We start from the raw sequence: 17,913 nt of genomic DNA on the forward strand, positions 1-17,913 counted from the left end.
GGACATAAAGCAGGGAGAGATCATTCAGAAGTCTAAACCAATAGGAGATCAGCTGAAATGGTTTTGAAAAGGTTTTTCTTTCCTCCTGCTGCAGCATGAAGTCTGTTAAAGATCTCTGTTTACCAGGAAGGAAAGGAAAGGAAAGGAGAGGAAAGGAAAGGAAAGGAAAGGAGAGGAAAGGAAAGGAAAGGGGTTTTGATATAAAAATACAACAAAACAAAAAAAACTTGTAAATGTTTTGGTATTTGTTGTTAAATAGCAGTATATTATAATATGGAGAATTAGCTAACAAGGAGAAAAAGCCATTTTTCATTGAATATGAAACATGTCAGTCTAATCTGTTGACAAAATGCCTTTAATATAAGAAAATACATTTTGTTATATAGGAGTTTATTATGAAGTGATTTTTCCTGAAACTTTTTCTCTTTCTTCTTCTGCCCCTTCCTCTTCTTCTTCTCCTCCTTCTTCTTTTTCTTCTTTTTCATCTTCTTCTTCTTCTCCTTCTTCCTCTTCTTCTTCTCCTCCTTCTCCTCCTTCCTCTTGTTCTTGTTCTTCTCCTTCTCCCCCTTCTTCTCCTCCTTCCATCTCTTCTCCTCCTTCCTCTTCTTCTTCTTCTCATTCTTCTCCTTCTTCTTCTTCTCCTTCTTCTCCTTCTCCTTCCTCTTCTCCTCCGTCCTCTTCTTCTCCTCATTCTTCTTCTTCTCCTTCTTCTCCTCTTTCTTCTTCTTCTCCTCCTCCTTCTTCTCCTCCTTCTTCCTCTTCTCCTTCTTCCTCTTCCTCTTCTTCTTCTCCCCCTTCTCTTCCTTCCTCCTCTTCTTCTTCTCATTCTCCTTCTCCTTCTCCTCCTCCTCCTTCCTCCTTCCTCTTCTCCTTCTCCTCCTCCTCCTCCTCCTCCTCCTCCCCCCCCCCCCTCCTCCTCCTCCTGTGTGTGTGTGTGTGTGTGTGTTGCAGCTGGTGGGTGAGCAGCAGGAGAGTCGCCCCCTGCTGAGTCCGTCCATCGATGACTTCCTGTCTGAGAGCCGGAGCGACGCCCCCCCCCGCCCCGCCCCCCCCTCACCTCCAACACCGCAGGTAACACAGGCTCATTAACTCCTCCTCCTCCTCTCCTCCTCTTCTTCCTCCTCCTCTTCCTCATCCTTCTCCTCCTCTTCTTTCTCCTCCTCTCCCTCCTCCACCTCCTCCTCTTTCTCATCTTCCTCCTCCATCTTCTTCTGTCCTCCTCCTGCTCCTTTCCTTGTTTTCCTCTCCTTTCCTCTCCTCCTTTCCTCTTATTTTCCTCTCCTCCTTTCCTTGTTTTCCTCTCCTTTCCTCTCCTCCTTTCCTCTTATTTTCCTCTCCTCCTTTCCTCTTATTTTCCACTCCTCCTTTCCTCTTATTTTCCTCTCCTCCTTTCCTCTTGTTTTCCTCTCCTCTCCTCCTTTCCTCTTATTTTCCTCTCCTCTCCTCCTTTCCTCTTATTTTCCTCTCCTCTCCTCCTTTCCTCTTATTTGCCTCTCCTCTCCTCCTTTCCTCTTATTTTCCTCTCCTCTCCTCCTTTCCTCTCCTTTCCTCTCCTCCTTTCCTCTTATTTTCCTCTCCTCTCCTCCTTTCCTCTTATTTTCCTCTCCTCCCCTCCTTTCCTCTTATTTGCCTCTCCTCTCCTCCTTTCCTCTTATTTCCCTCTCCTCCTCCCTGATCCTCCTCTAACGTCCAGTTCTCCTCCTTTGCTCTCTGTTCTCCTCCATCCTCCTTTTCCCCCCTCTATCCTCCGGTTTTTCCTCCATCCTCCTCTTTCTTTCCTCCTGTCCTCCTCTGTCCTCATCTGTCAGCTCCAACACAGCAGGAGTTCTGCACCGTTAATTAACACCTCTGTCTTCTTCTGTCCTCCTCACTGCTCCTTTCCACTCATTTTCACTTTCCTCTCCTCTCTCCTCCTCTCCCCTCCTCTCCTCATTAAATATGAGTCAGTTGTATCTGTTCAGTTTGCTTCTTTCCTGTTTTCCTGTATCTCCCACAGCAAAACCAAACCAGACAGGTGAGTTCCTGACGCTGTAATTAAATGTTTCAAACTCCATGAGCTGCAAACAGACTCTCCAACATGTCCGGTTTTCAGGAGCTGGAAGAAAGACGGTCTTGTTTTTACATTGATCACCATGAGCTCAGAGTTGATCCATCATGTGATTGACAGAGTCTCATCAGACCAGGTGGAGTTTCCTCAGCCTGTAGAGGAGCAGGGAATCTGACAAAACATGAAAATCAAAATTATTCTGGGAGTTAAGAGGTTTTTGTGTTAGCCGTAGCTGTGCTCTACAACTTTTTCAACAGCTCCAGCCGAGTATGAAAACTGGATTTTCCGCCATTTTGACTTTTTCAGAAAAAAAAAACCCCAAACTAATTTTACAATAAGGGTTTGTCAATATTTGAGCGTTCAGCACCAAAATTGGTGCATAACCCAAACAGACCTAGATACACAAATTCTCTATGAACGAGCCCGATCAGAAAACAATGATTTATTATTGACTGAAATAATTAGATGAGCAATGACTGGCCCAATCGCCATTAAAAAGATGTTGCAATAATTTTTTTTTTTTTTATAATATTGCTACTTCAACTTGCTTGATTGGGATTTGCTTTGGAAAGCTCACTTAAAACAGTGGGACAAGAATGGTTAAAAATAAATGGGAGCGTAACTATGTTCCCAGGGTCCTATGTTCCCAGAGTCCTATGTTCCCAGAGTCCTATGTTCCCAGGGTCCTATGTTCCCAGGGTCCTATGTTCCCCAGTTCAATATTCTGTTAACACACATTAACCCTCCTATTGTGTTCGGGTCAAATTTGACCCGTTTCAAGTTAAAATATTTCATAAATATTATCCAGTTTTTTTTATATTGGAACAAGGCTTCAAAACAGCTATATAAACACAACAAAACCAATGGTTATCATTTTATTTGATTTTGAAGGTCTCTGACCCTAACCCTAACCTGGATAGCTCTGATAAAAAAGCCCTTCTGTTCTTTGAAACAGTTGTGGTCCGGGCTCTGGGTAAACATCTACAAGCAACCAACCTAACCCCTAACCCTAGAACTGGGGAACATAGGACCCTGGGAACATAGGAATGACTCCAAAATGAACCACAAGTAAAACACTTAAAACACATAGAACACAAAGTAAGACATGAGGTAGAAGCAATAAAATACCATAAGCAAAATAAACTAAGAAATATGTACCATGGAGATAAAAACACCCTCTGTACCTGTCATACTGTCACTCCCTTAGACCTGACAGACAGACAGTAGAGCCTCAGTAGAGTTCAGGAGGCAGACGGCCTCTCATGCGTACTTTCCACATGCAAACACATGACAAACAAACAAACAAACAAACACACAGAGTGAGAAACGCCAAGTCGCCATAGTACAGCGCAATCTTGCCATCAGCTATTTAAATTTATTGAAATTTATTGAAAATTTTCTGGTACAGGATATAAATCCTCCACACCACACTCTACAACTCAAAACAAACAACCATACAAAAAAAATACCACAATTTACCACAAGTTTTTTTTTTAAATCACAATAATTTCACAGATAATCACAAATAATCACAAAGCAGCTTTATAATTATACAAAATATCCTTTGTTGACCAGAATTTATCCAATCTATTTTTAAAAGAATGAACTGAAGGAGCACTGCATCCTCTGGAGGCTCGTTCCATGCTCTTACAGCACCAAGTGTGAAGAAGTTTTTTCTCTTTTCAGAGAAACACCTTAGTGGAAATAATTTTAAAGAGCTCCCTCTTAACTCAAACCTATTATTCCAAAAGTGCATGACAGGCTCGGCTGTGATGTCATATATTCTGTGAACAAGCTTCTAGACCTCCATCATGTCTCCTCTGTGTCTCCTGTACACTAGAGTTGGTAGTTGTAATTTTCTTAACCTCTCTTCATATCACATCTCTTTCAGACCTGGAATTAGTTTAGTAGCTCTTCTCTGAACCTTCTCAATGTTTTATATATATTTCAATTTATAAAGACACCAGACCGAACTTGCAAATTCAAGATGAGATCTCACCAAGGATTTATATAATGGTAAAACAATTTCCTTGCATACATTTTGAAAAGTTCTTCTAATTATTGCCAGCATGGAGTTTATCTTTTTAATTTTTTCAGAAATGTGCGTGTGGAATTCAAGTGAACTATCAACCACAGCACCTGTGTCCTTTTCCTCTTTCACTTGCTGAACCACCAATTCTCCAACTGTGTAATTAACCATGTTGACACTTGTTTACTCTTATTATGATTATATAGTAGTGGTATTAGCATCATCATTGTCAGACATCCTCCTCTCCTCTCTCCAGTTCTGTCCACAGCGCTGGACCTGGTGGACCTGAGCGAGCCGGGGGAGAGCAACGGGAGCAACGGGAGCAACGGGAGCAACGGGAGCAACGGGAGCTACAGGAGCAGCGGGAGTACCGGGAGCACCGGGAGCAGCGGGAGCGGCAAGGACCGCAGGAGGAGCCCGCTGAGGAGGAAGGGAAGCTCCAAGAGCCCCCGCCGCCGCCGCCGGCCCGACGAGACCGAGCTCATCCAGGTGGAGGTGGAGCGCCTCCCCTCCAGCCCCCGCACCCCCGAGAGGATCTCGCTGGACTCAGGTACCGAGAGGAAACGCTCTTCCTCAGGTTCAGGCTCATTTTGCTGAAAGCGGTTTGTTCAGTCGGTCGTGACTAAAAGAGTCGGCGGCTGGTTTTAATCCCGGCTCTCTCTGTAATGAGGAGATTCTCCTTCCTCCACCTCTCTGTCCTGTTTAGATTAGTCACTGATTTAATCATCACACAGCAGCCTGCATTCTGCCAGTTTTTACCCAGGACCCAGGACTTATATTTACTTGTTAAAAGGGTTGCCAGGTTTACATCTTGATAAAACCGGACATTGTGCGCGTGTACGTTTGTGCATGTGCACGTGCGCAGATGTGCGTGTACAGTAAACTAAGATGAACAAACTTTACTATTATTACCAACTAATAGTGAGAACAGAAAGTCACAAAAAAGAAAAAAAAACTGTCATCAAAAATGTGATTCTTCTCACGTTGATCTTATTGAGCTGCAAGTGTCTGCTACAAGCTGAATCCACAGCTGACATTTTTCTAAATAATAATAATAATAATAATAAACTTTATTTATATAGCACCTTTCAAAACAAAGTTACAGAGTGCTTCACAAGACAAAATAAAAATGGTGGACAACAATATTAAAAACAATTTTAAAACAGTTTAAAGGTTATACAACATTGGGAAGGAAATATAGGAGCAAAAGAGCTACATATGAGGAAGAGCATAATAAGTAAAATAAAACATTTTAAAATAATTAAAATAATCAATAAAATAAGGAACAAGGGAATGACTTTGTATAATAATAGGTTTTAAGAAGTGACTTAAAAGGTGAAAGTGAAATCAGACCACAAGCCCTGAGAAAGCACACTTATAAAAATATGTCTTTAAGAGGGATTTAAAAGAGGATAAGGAGCCTGTCTGATCTCCTCTGGGTCAGGGTTTGGGTTAGAGAGTTGTTCCAGAGAGCGGGGTCCTGACAGAAAAGGCCCGGTCACCCTTGGTCCTCAGCCCAGATCGTGGAACGGCTAGCAGAGCCTTGGCTGAGGACCTCAGGTTGCGGCCGGGCACGTATGGTGTCAGAAGATCTGAGATGTACTCGGGTGCGAGTCCAGAACGGGCCTTAAAAGTTATCAATAATATCTTAAAATCAAATTTACTGGAAGCCAATGAAGAGAAGCTAAAACAGGAGTAATGTGCTCTCTTTTTTTGTTTTTTTTTAGTGAGGAGTCTGGCAGCTGCATTTTGGACAAGCTGTAATTTATGTAGACTCTTTTGGCTCAGACATGTGTAGAGAGTAGAGAATAGTCCAAATGAGAGGAAATAAAAGCATGTATGACAGTCTCTAGATTTCTCCTGGATAAAATTGAACTGATCTTGGACGGTCTCCTGAGCTGCAAAAAACAAGACTGGACAACTGTGTTAACATGCTTGTTCAAGCTGACTTATTGGCTTGGGAAAGGTAAAATCTGTATATTCCCTCCCAATACTCCAGTTGCTTGATGTTTCTAGTAGATCCATGTGGCCCAAGAACATATTTTGGCCATATTTGATAAGAGTTCAAACGCAGATTACAACAATCAAACAACACATTTTTGATTGACAGGTGTCAATCGCCATCATGATTTATAATTTTCTCTTTTTTATTGAGGGGAGTGAGCTTATACTGTATAAGCATGTAAACATCATATTGCCTCCTGGCCTCTGCAGCATAGACTGTAAGCTACTGAGGAAAAAACAGACACAGACCCAGACTAGTCTAATGAGACAGACAGACAGACGCTTGCTTCTCTTACCTTTTTATCTCCATCACACAGGTCCCATAGAACTCAAAACTTTGCGCTATGCACTTACACAGCCCACACAATAAAACACACACACCCACGTGGGGTGAAATGGTCACTTGTGATTGGTGGAGATTACACCTGCTCTAGTCATGAGCCTATCAGCAACAGATACCCACCAATGATAGGGAAAATCGTCAGGGCTAGAATTAGTGGATTATTATCAACAGAATGATTTTGACATTTGAACATCCGGTCGAGCCGTCTGACCGGACCTGGACAGTCCGGTCGACAACCGGGCATCTGGCATTTGAAGTCTGAGACCTTTTTCACAAACTGACTCACAGCAAGTCACTGAGCTGAGAGGTTTTATAGCAAGAACCACTTTGTACTTTACTTGAGTATTTCCATTTTATGCTACTTTGTACTTATACTCCACTACATTTTAGAGGGAAATATTGTACTTTTTACTCCATTACATTTATTTCACAGCTACAGTTACTAGTTACGTTTCAGATCAATATTTTATATTTAAAACATTTGATCATCTTTATAAAATAACTATAAAATAGCATTGTTATAGATTAGACTACCCAAAAGTATAGCTAAATTGTTAAGATTAGCTTCACGTTGACAACTTTAAAATGCTGCTTACATGTACATGTTTGTCAATAAATCAGTATTAATATTCCAATAATTTATGAAAAATATAACTCTCTAAATGGGGACAGTTTGCATAATGAGCACGTTTACTTTGATACTCTAAGTACATTTTGCTGCCAATACTTATGTACTTTTACTTAAGTAAGATTTTGAATGCAGGACTTTTACTTGTAATGGAGTATCTTTACATTGTTGTATTGCTACTTTTACTGAAGTGAAAGATCTCAGTACTTCTTCCACCACTGATGTCCGGACTTGTGTTGTCACCATAGCAACTAACACTTAAATTCCATAATCAACATTTTATTCTGTACCAGACAAATTACCATGAGAAACAGTGGAAGGGCCGTTCTGTCCATTCTAGTTCTGTGGATACAACAGTGTGATGTTCATGTGGTAACAGCAACATGTGACCCTCCTCTCCTCCTTCTCTCCTCCTGTCCTCCTCAGTCAGCCTGTCCTCCCCTCTGGAGAAGTGGGAGGAGGTGAACCTGGACGGCCTGGTGGAGGCAGGCCGGAAGAGGAGATACGAGAAGAGATGCACCTCCCACCACTCCTCCAGCGAGCTGCTGTGGTAAACAAAACTAACCTCTCTCTCCCTCACTGCTGGGCCTGTCAGAAAGAGACGTGTTACTCATTATTCCTTACTCCTTACCGAAGTAATCAGTTACTCTGCTCGTTCGGTTACTTCTCCATTCCTCCTGAGGTCCGGACTGATCCTCCTAAAGTCAGACGGTCAGTTTCCTCTCCTGTGAGCGATCTGGAACCCAAACAGCGTTGATATTCCTGTCGTCCTTTAACTGGAGGAAATCAAAGCAGAGGGAATTATGTGTATTAAGGCCATTGTGGGTGTTTTTTTTTTACTGCAGTCGGGGGGAGGGGGGTAATGTACTGAGAAAAACCTCTGAGATTCAAGTCAGAAAGGAGTTTTTTCTCTGAATATCTGTCTGCATGTGGACCTTTACCTGTAAAACCGCTGTAATCTTAGTGCGATATCGTGTTTAGATGTTTTTAGTCTTTGATCTGATCCGTTTGGTGTGATGTGTGATGCATGTTGTTCTGCCGCTGCAATCTAAAGTGCAATCTTATCATATCTTATCTTATATATTCCAATATATACTGTATATATTTCACTGTGTATTCAGCCTGACACTGTGGAATACACACAGAGGTTTTATATAAACAGTATTTATAGTATTTATACTCATCACTCCTCTCTGTTCAGGTCTGCAGAGTTTAAAACTGATCCATCAACCAAGAACTCCTTCGACGTCCACAGCTTCGACGAGCTCGACTTCATATCCTCCACACAGGTACTACTGTGATACTGCAGTACTACTGTCTGATACTGCAGTACTACTGTCTGATACTGCAGTACTACTGTCTGATACTGCAGTACTACTGTGATACTGCAGTACTACTGTCTGATACTGCAGTACTACTGTGATACTGCAGTACTACTGTCTGATACTGCTGTTCTACTGTCTGATACTGCAGTACTACTGTCTGATACTGCAGTACTACTGTGATACTGCAGTACCACTGTCTGATACTGCAGTACTACTGTGATACTGCAGTACTACTGTCTGATACTGCAGTACTACTGTCTGATACTGCAGTACTACTGTGATACTGCAGTACCACTGTCTGATACTGCAGTACTACTGTGATACTGCAGTACTACTGTGATACTGCAGTACTACTGTCTGATACTGCAGTACTACTACTGTCTGATGCTGCAGTACTACTGTGATACTGCAGTACTACTGTCTGATACTGCAGTACTACTGTGATACTGCAGTACTACTGTGATACTGCAGTACTACTGTCTGATACTGCTGTACTACTGTCTGATACTGCAGTACTACTGTGATACTGCAGTACTACTGTCTGATACTGCAGAACTACTTCTAGTCTCTTATACTGCAGTACTACTGTCTGATACTACAGTACTACTGTCTGAAACTGCAGTACTGCTGTCTGATACTGCAGTACTGCTGTCTGATACTGCAGTACTACTGAAACTGCAGTACTACTACTGTCTGATACTGCAGAACTACTGTCTGGTACTGCAGTACTACTGTCTGATACTGCAGTACTACTGTGATACTGCAGTACCACTGTCTGATACTGCAGTACTACTGTGATACTGCAGTACTACTGTGATACTGCAGTACTACTGTCTGATACTGCAGTACTACTACTGTCTGATGCTGCAGTACTACTGTGATACTGCAGTACTACTGTCTGATACTGCAGTACTACTGTGATACTGCAGTACTACTGTGATACTGCAGTACTACTGTCTGATACTGCTGTACTACTGTCTGGTACTGCAGTACTACTGTCTGATACTGCAGTACTACTGTGATACTGCAGTACCACTGTCTGATACTGCAGTACTACTGTGATACTGCAGTACTACTGTGATACTGCAGTACTACTGTCTGATACTGCAGTACTACTACTGTCTGATGCTGCAGTACTACTGTGATACTGCAGTACTACTGTCTGATACTGCAGTACTACTGTTATACTGCAGTACTACTGTGATACTGCAGTACTACTGTCTGATACTGCTGTACTACTGTCTGATACTGCAGTACTACTGTGATACTGCAGTACTACTGTCTGATACTGCAGTACTACTACTGTCTGATACTGCAGTACTACTTCTAGTCTCTTATACTGCAGTACTACTGTCTGATACTACAGTACTACTGTCTGATACTGCAGTATTGCTGTCTGATACTGCAGTACTACTGAAACTGCAGTACTACTGTCTGGTACTGCAGTACTGCTGTCTGATGCTGCAGTACTACTGTCTGGTACTGCAGTACTACTATTGTCTGGTACTGCAGTACTACTCTCTGGTACTGCAGTACTGCTGTCTGATACTGCAGTACTACTGATACTGCAGTACTACTGTCTGGTACTGCAGTACTACTATTGTCTGGTACTGCAGTACTACTGATACTGCAGTACTACTGTCTGGTACTGCAGTACTGCTGTCTGATACTGCAGTACTACTACTGTCTGATACTGCAGTACTACTGTCTGGTACTGGTACTGCAGTACTACTGTCTGATACTGATACTGCAGTACTACTACTGTCTGATACTGCAGTACTACTGTCTGGTACTGCAATACTACTGATACTGCAGTACTACTGTCTGGTACTGCAGTACTACTACTGTCTGATACTGCAGTACTACTGTCTGGTACTGGTACTGCAGTACTACTGTCTGATACTGGTACTGCAGTACTACTGTCTGATACTGCAGTACTACTGTCTGGTACTGCAATACTACTGATACTGCAGTACTACTACTGTCTGGTACTGGTACTGCAGTACTACTGTCTGATACTGGTACTGCAGTACTACTGTCTGATACTGCAGTACTACTGTCTGGTACTGCAATACTACTGATACTGCAGTACTACTGTCTGATACTGGTACTGCAGTACTACTGTCTGATACTGCAGTACTACTGTCTGATACTGCAGTACTACTGTCTGGTACTGCAATACTACTGATACTGCAGTACTACTACTGTCTGGTACTGGTACTGCAGTACTACTGTCTGATACTGGTACTGCAGTACTACTGTCTGATACTGCAGTACTACTGTCTGGTACTGCAATACTACTGATACTGCAGTACTACTGTCTGATACTGGTACTGCAGTACTACTCTCTGATACTGCAGTACTACTGTCTGGTACTGCAATACTACTGATACTGCAGTACTACTACTGTCTGATACTGCAGTACTACTGTCTGGTACTGGTACTGCAGTACTACTGTCCGGTACTGCAATACTACTGATACTGCAGTACTACTACTGTCTGATACTGCAGTACCACTGTCTGGTACTGGTACTGCAGTACTACTGTCTGATACTGCAGTACTACTGTCTGGTACTGCAGTACTACTACTGTCTGATACTGCAGTACTACTGTCTGGTACTGCAATACTACTGATACTGCAGTACTACTACTGTCTGATACTGCAGTACTACTGTCTGGTACTACAGTACTACTGATACTGCAGTACTACTACTGCTGAAGTATCTGAGACTGTAGTACTACTGCTACTGTGCCAAAGTAGCAGTAGTAGTACAATACTCCTGCCACTGTGCTGCTGTACCTTGTATAGGAGAACCAAAGTTCTGTTGTTGTAATTCTCTGTGCTCAGCTGTAGGGGGCAGTAGAGGTCAAAGGTCACGTTCCGCCTCTTTAAATACGACTTTGACACTTTCAGAAGTTTATTTGGCCTCTGATGTCTCCTTACTGTCCACTAACAACCAGCGCTGACGGCTGCTGGCTGCTGGCTGACCTTGCTGCCTGTGTGTGTGTGTGTGTGTGTGTGTGTGTGTGTGTGTGTGTGTGTGTGTGTGTGTGTGTGTGTGTGTGTGTGTGTGTGCAGGACTGCGGGGCGACCAGGCAGCGGAGGCGAACTCGTTCTCTGCTGGCCAGGAACCAGTCGCTGGAGGAGGAGTTTGTCAGGGCGAAGGCTGCTGTCGAGGTACACACACACACTCACACACACACACACACACACACACACACACACACACACACACACACACACACACACACACACACACACACACACACACTCACACTCACACACACACACACACAAATCCTGCCAGATACTCACAGTTACATTACTCGTTTGATTTCATTCCCGACCGCTCTCCAGCCTGAACACAGATGCCCGTATCAGTTTGATCCAGTACCATCAGTATCAGTCTGGGCGATATGTCCTGAGAGTCATATCACTATATACTGCCACAGTATATAGCAATAACAATAACAATAACAATAAATTAAACGATAATTTTTTTATTTTTCTAACCCCGGTGCAGAAATACTACATTCACCATTAGCGTCATAAATATAAAAAGTATGCTTTTATTTTGAAGGTTACCCCACCTTACGTCCTGTACTTCCTGTCTCATTCTGTCCTTCTCTGTCTGGCTTGACACTAGGCTTGGGCCGCTATTCGATAATATTAAATACCGCAATATTTCACAAATATCGCTATATTTTCTCGATCGCAATTGTGAAAAAGTTTAAACTTATGAGCCTATAATCTACTAGTGGTAGGATAATAATAGCAAAAAATAATCATAGTTGTAGTGAAAAATTAGAAAAATTGTGTTTCCAGTTGGCTCCCTTTGGCTTTCCTGGAAATGGCAGGAATGAGAAAATTACACCAAACAGCCGTTGTTTTGCTTGAATCGTAAGATCAAATTTCTAGGCTGTTTTTTTTAATTATTAGCCTAGAAATTTGATGTAGCCTACTTTAGAAGAAATAACATGAAATACCAGAAAAAAAAAAGAAAATATATATTGTTCTAATTTGAAGCTCAACTCAATTTAAATGAAGCAACACAAATGAAACCGTTTATGCAAAGTTTGCTACTTGACAAATATATTTACAGAGCAGACTGACATGCAGGACATTTGGTCGTGAGAGAGAGAGGGAGGGAGGGACAGAGTAAATGTTCGGTGCATCAGCATCTGAACCATCTGATCCGTCCAGAGGAAGTCCAGCCTCCTTCCCTCCCTCCCTCCCTCCCTCCCTCCTTCCCTCCCTCCCTCTCTCCCTCCCTCCCTCCCTCCCTCCTTCCCTCCCTCCCTCCCTCCCTCTGCACATCATCTGTCCGCTCTCAGTACATTATGAAGCCGCCATCAGGCAGATTGATGACGCCACGCCGCCACCACCGCCGCAGGAGCCGAGACGCACTTTCACTTCCCTCATGATGGATGAACAGAGAGGAGAGGAGGAGAGGAGAGGAGAGGAGAGGAGAGGAGAGGAGGAGAGGAGAGGAGGGGAGGGGAGAGAGGAGAGGAGAGGAGGGGAGGAGGAGAGGAAAGGAGAGGAGAGGGGAGGGGAGAGGAGGGGAGGAGAGGAGGGAAGAGGAGAGAAGAGGAGAGGAAAGGAAAGGAGAGGAGAGCAGAGGAAAGGAGAGGAGAAGAGAGGAGAGGAAAGGAGAGCAGAGGAGAGGAGGGAAGAGGAGAGGAGAGAAGAGAGGAGAGGAGGGAAGAGGAGAGAAGAGGAGAGGAAAGGAGAGGTGAAGAGAGGAGAGGAAAGGAGAGCAGAGGAGAGGAGAGAAGAGGAGAGGAGGGAAGAGGAGAGAAGAGGAGAGGAAAGGAGAGGAGAGGAAAGGAGAGGATGAGAGGAGAGAAGAGAGCAGAGGAGAGGAGGGAAGAGGAGGGAAGAGGAGAGGAGAGGAAAGGAGAGGAGAGGAGAGGAGAGGAAAGGAGAGCAGAGGAGAGAAGAGAGGAGAGGAGGGAAGAGGAGAGAAGAGGAAAGGAGAGGAGAGCAGAGGAGAGGAAAGGAGAGGAGAAGAGAGGAGAGAAGAGGAGAGGAAAGGAGAGGAGGGGAGAGGAGGGGAGGGGAGCAGAGGAGAGAGGAGAGCAGAGGAGAGGAGGGAAGAGGAGGAGAGCAGAGGAGAGGATAGGATGAGAGGAGAGGAGAGAAAAGAGCAGAGGAGAAGAGAGGAGAGGAGGAGAGGGGAGCAGAGGAGAGAGGATAGGATGAGAGAAGAGAAGAGAGCAGAGGAGAAGAGAGGAGAGAAGAGGAGGAGAGGAGAGGAGAGGAGAGGAGAGGAGGAGAGGAACTAACGGCTGTGGTTGCACTCAGCGTGTCCTAAGTGATATTTGCGGCCCGGTCCTGCTGGCGGTGACTCTCCCACCAGTCATTACAACACGAGGCTTCAGATCTGTGATTTTATCAGATCACATCGTCTGTTCCCGCTCCGTCTCTTCACATTGTGTCTGGGTTTATTTAAAGCCGCACTGGAGGGAAGGAAGGAGGTAACTCAAATCGTTTTGAACTTCATTACCCAGAAATCCTGTGTGGTGATGTCAGTAAAGCGGTCTGTGCTGCTTTATACCAAAGGAAACCAAAGATCTAATGTTGGTGAGTCCAGCTTCCTCTGCTGATGTTCAGGACGCACTTTTGGAGGCACAAGTCTAAATGTAGATTACCAAGTCAAGTCCATGTCATTAATGTCAAGTCTCAAGTCTAAATGTAGAACAGCAAGTCAAGTCAGAACAAATCAAGAGTCCAGTATCAATTTAATATCTTAAAGAAAACTAAATATCTAGGACTTTTCAATGCAATATGGTTTTAATAGGATAAAAACTTGGTAAGAGCATCATGAGTTTGATTTCTATAATCAGTTTCAACTTCAATAAATTCAATCATTCCATACAAATTCAGAAAACAGAATTTAAATTCAGTCGTCCGCTGGAACAAATCTCATCACTTTCAATCTAAGTCATTTACACAAACACAAGATCTCAAGTCAAGACTTTAGAAACCTTTTCAAGTCATCAGAGTACAAGTCAGAGTCAAGTCCCAAGTCACCAGAACCCAAGTCAAGTCCAGTCTCAGGTCTTCTCTTCATGCATCAAGTCAAGTCTTAAAAACTTGTTCCCCACCTCTGTGATGATGTCATCTCTCTGAGACAGTGTAAAGCCTCCACAGCTCGTCTGACACTGATGTTCACGTGTTTCTGAACCTTTAGCTTTGCTCTTCTTTCTTTTTTCCTGCTTTCCTCCATTGTTGTTGTTGTTGTTGCTGTGACTCTCTAACCCAAGCACATCCATTGATCAGTGCTACAATAAATATGCAATCAATCAAACTGCATCATATCTGTCATATCAGAGGTGGACGACACTAATTGGACCAGATTTTATTTTGAATAAAAGGTGAATATCGGCTCCATATTTCAGCTGGACCCCGGTCCATCCAGACATGATGAGCATCAGAGCGAAGTGAAGAGGAGAAAATGAATGTGGAGACGCATTTAAATAAATCCATGCATGAGAAATGCATAACGAGCATTTTCACAGTGATGTGATCTCATCAAATCAAATCAGATCAGATCCCTCTAATCAGATCTGAATAATCACAGTGAACTGACGAGTGTAGAGACGGACAGACGGAGGGAAACTGAGCAGCAGCAGAGAGGAGAAGAGACGCTGCCGGGCGGGAGAGGGGGCTGATGGGAAAATCAGACTGACCACAAACCATGTTCTCACAACGCTGTGGGTTTGAGTCCTCTTCTGCACAGGAAGTGATGCGTTTTACGTTTCCGGTTTGTTTGGAATCAACAGAAGAAGAAGAACTGGGTAGTTAGCATGAGCAGCCATAGCCACCATGGCTGAAGAGACAGAGAGAAGAGAAACTCAAACATCAGCCGCATCAACAGAAAACCCAAGCTCCGCCCACACTGTTTGATTGACAGGTGATCTCTGGGTAGTGCAGTGCAGAAACACCACAGTGATGAGACTTGATATGAAGGAAAACAACAAGGATCTCAAGGATTACAACTTTAAAATAGTCTTCAAAACGATAGAGAAAAGCAACAAAAGATGATGGAAGAAATGAAAACAATGAAAAGTGTTGAGAGACAGTATGTAGGAGTGCTAGGTTTAAAAAAAGAGGTAAAAATACAGTAAAATATGGAAAGTAAAGACAGAAAAAGAAAGTAAAGAGGAGAAATGTGGAGATGTGATTCGAAGCCGAGGGAAGAATGGACCAGTGAGCTCATTTATTAACATAAAGATATATATAAATAAAGATACACCAGAAATACATCAAAATAAAATAACAGGTTACGCAAGTGAGAAACTCTAAAAATATCTCACTCCAAAGAAAGAAAAGAAACAAATGAAAAATCAAAGAGGCGACTGAAGAGGAACCAGATGACAAGAGAAGAGCAGAGGAGAGAAACGGCAGAACAACAACGCAAAGCATAAATAACAAATGACTTGGACGACATGGACTAAAGATAGAACGATGAGGAGAAAGAGGAGAAGAAGAAGAAGGGAGAGAGTGTCTGAGGAGAGACAAATGATGGGAGTGAATGGAGAGAGAGAGAGACAGAGAGAGACAGAGAGAGAGAGAGAGACAGAGAGAGACAGAGAGAGAGAGAGAGACAGAGAGAGAGCACAGTCATGGCTGCAGTTCTTATTTGAGGTTTGGTAAATTGATCCATACAGTAATGATATGAGAGCAGGAATCAGTTTTAAGAGCAGTGAACACACACACACACACACACATAAACACACACACACACACACACACACACACACACACACACATTTCTATGACTACCCTTGTGAGGACCTTCACTGACTCCATGCAGTCCAGCCTTAACCTCAACGCTCACCACAGCACGACTCACCTCAGCCTTCACCTTTAAGGATAAGGCCGGTGTGTTTTAATGCATTTTCTCACCATCAACAAATCCTATGAAAATAACAAAATCAACAATGTGTTTGCTCTCCTCCCGTTACTTTCTGACTTCCCACGTTCTGTTTTTAGCCGTCAACCCGGAAGTCATTGGCTCCAACTGTAAGATAAAAACCTTTAAATTCAGCTCACAAAGACATAGTTTACATTTTAAAAATCTCTAACTGTTACCATGAAAAGTCAGGCTGTTGTAGTTATTACCAAATCAAACTCAAATGGGAACAAATTCTTCATTACGCCGGGGACTATTTTCTGTGCTACGGAACTACTTTCCTGAGATGGAAAACGTGTTTCCAGCCGGCTTATTAAGTTGTTTGAGGAAAAAGTGGTCCGGCCCGGTGCATGGTGATGATGAAATATGCTGCAGAGCAGCAGCATGGCTCTGTGACGGGTTTTTAATCGTTTTTTAATACAATGGAGTTCTATGGCTGCTGGGACATGGCTGCACTGGGACCAGGATACATGGACCAGACTTGTTATCAAAACAAATTCATTGTTGATTTTGTTATTTTCATAGGATTTGTTGACGGTAAGAAATGCATTAAAAACACCAGCCTGATCTTTTAACTTAAATCTAACCCTAACTCTGCTTCTAAACATTTAAAGCTAAAGTAACCCTAAAGGATCAGTTCATAGATTTAGTTCCTCTATATAAATCCTCTCCTCCTATAGTTGTTGGACCCACAGACAGTATTGTCTGTAGTTGTTGGACCCACAGACAGTATTGTCTGTAGTTGTTGGACCCACAGACAGTATTGCCTCCAGTCAGCTGTCAGTTGAAGCTCCGCTGCCTCTTGCTGCAACAAAGAGTCCAAACTGTCAGAATATTCCAGAAAAGCCGTTTGTGAAACAGATCCTGGTTTCACAGCCTGCTGCAGTCTACAGTTAATGTTAGCTGGCTGCATTGCAACACTGCAAAAACTGACAGACTTGTTCAGTTCCTCTCTCTTGTCTCCAGACTCATCAAGCTTATTTTAGGATTTTTTTTTTTTTGTGAAATCATCAATCATCAATTTTACCGGTTTCTACAAATTTTTCCAGGAGAATGTAACTTGTTTCAGGACATTTGTGAGTAAGTGAAATTGTCTTGGAGAAAGTTTCTTGTTTCCAGATTTTCTTCATTGTTTTATGATGATTTTTTGAAAGAATAAGTCATATTGGCATGAATCAAGTGAAATTTACTGAAACCAGCAGATTATCTGCCAGAGCAGTGAGAGAATTCGACTAAAAATATCATGAAATAAGCTGATAGGTCTGGAGACAAGAGAAAATCACTGGACAGCTTGTAATTTTTTTGCACTGAGGAAAACAATGGATGCACCATCTATATATATTATGGATTATATATTAGGATTTTTTCCTTCAGAAGTCGACACGGCCAAACAAGTGTTTCTATTGGTCGTGCAAATTCTCAGGTCAGAGTTCACCACGCCTGATCTCTGCATGAACAACCGGAAATTATGTTTTTTATTCGCCCTTTGCTGTTTTAATTTAATTTTCACACTTTGGTGCGTAGTCAGACCGCACCAGGAGAGAAGAACAAGGTTGTTATGTTTGATTTCTGACATGCTCAATTAATTATGTATAGTGCCTAAAATCTGGCCACC

General features: G+C 42.8%; 1 protein-coding gene across 1 annotated transcript in view; it reads left to right on the top strand.

Annotated features, from left to right (window-relative positions):
* The window catches only part of pex5lb (peroxisomal biogenesis factor 5-like b), a 49,568-nt gene that overhangs the window by 7,756 nt on the left and 23,899 nt on the right, over window positions 1-17,913 (top strand). Inside the window, 7 exon segments of the mRNA XM_071523098.1 lie at window positions 952-1,041; window positions 1,044-1,071; window positions 4,333-4,395; window positions 4,477-4,626; window positions 7,478-7,601; window positions 8,253-8,340; window positions 11,456-11,554. Coding sequence (XP_071379199.1) covers window positions 952-1,041; window positions 1,044-1,071; window positions 4,333-4,395; window positions 4,477-4,626; window positions 7,478-7,601; window positions 8,253-8,340; window positions 11,456-11,554 — 642 coding nt within the window.

This window comes from Centroberyx affinis, unplaced genomic scaffold (genome assembly GCF_046629955.1).
Source record: "Centroberyx affinis isolate AG114_WGS23_722 - 3 ecotype Tasmania unplaced genomic scaffold, CSIRO-AGI_Caff_v1 ptg001064l_1, whole genome shotgun sequence".
Taxonomy (NCBI): domain Eukaryota; kingdom Metazoa; phylum Chordata; class Actinopteri; order Beryciformes; family Berycidae; genus Centroberyx; species Centroberyx affinis.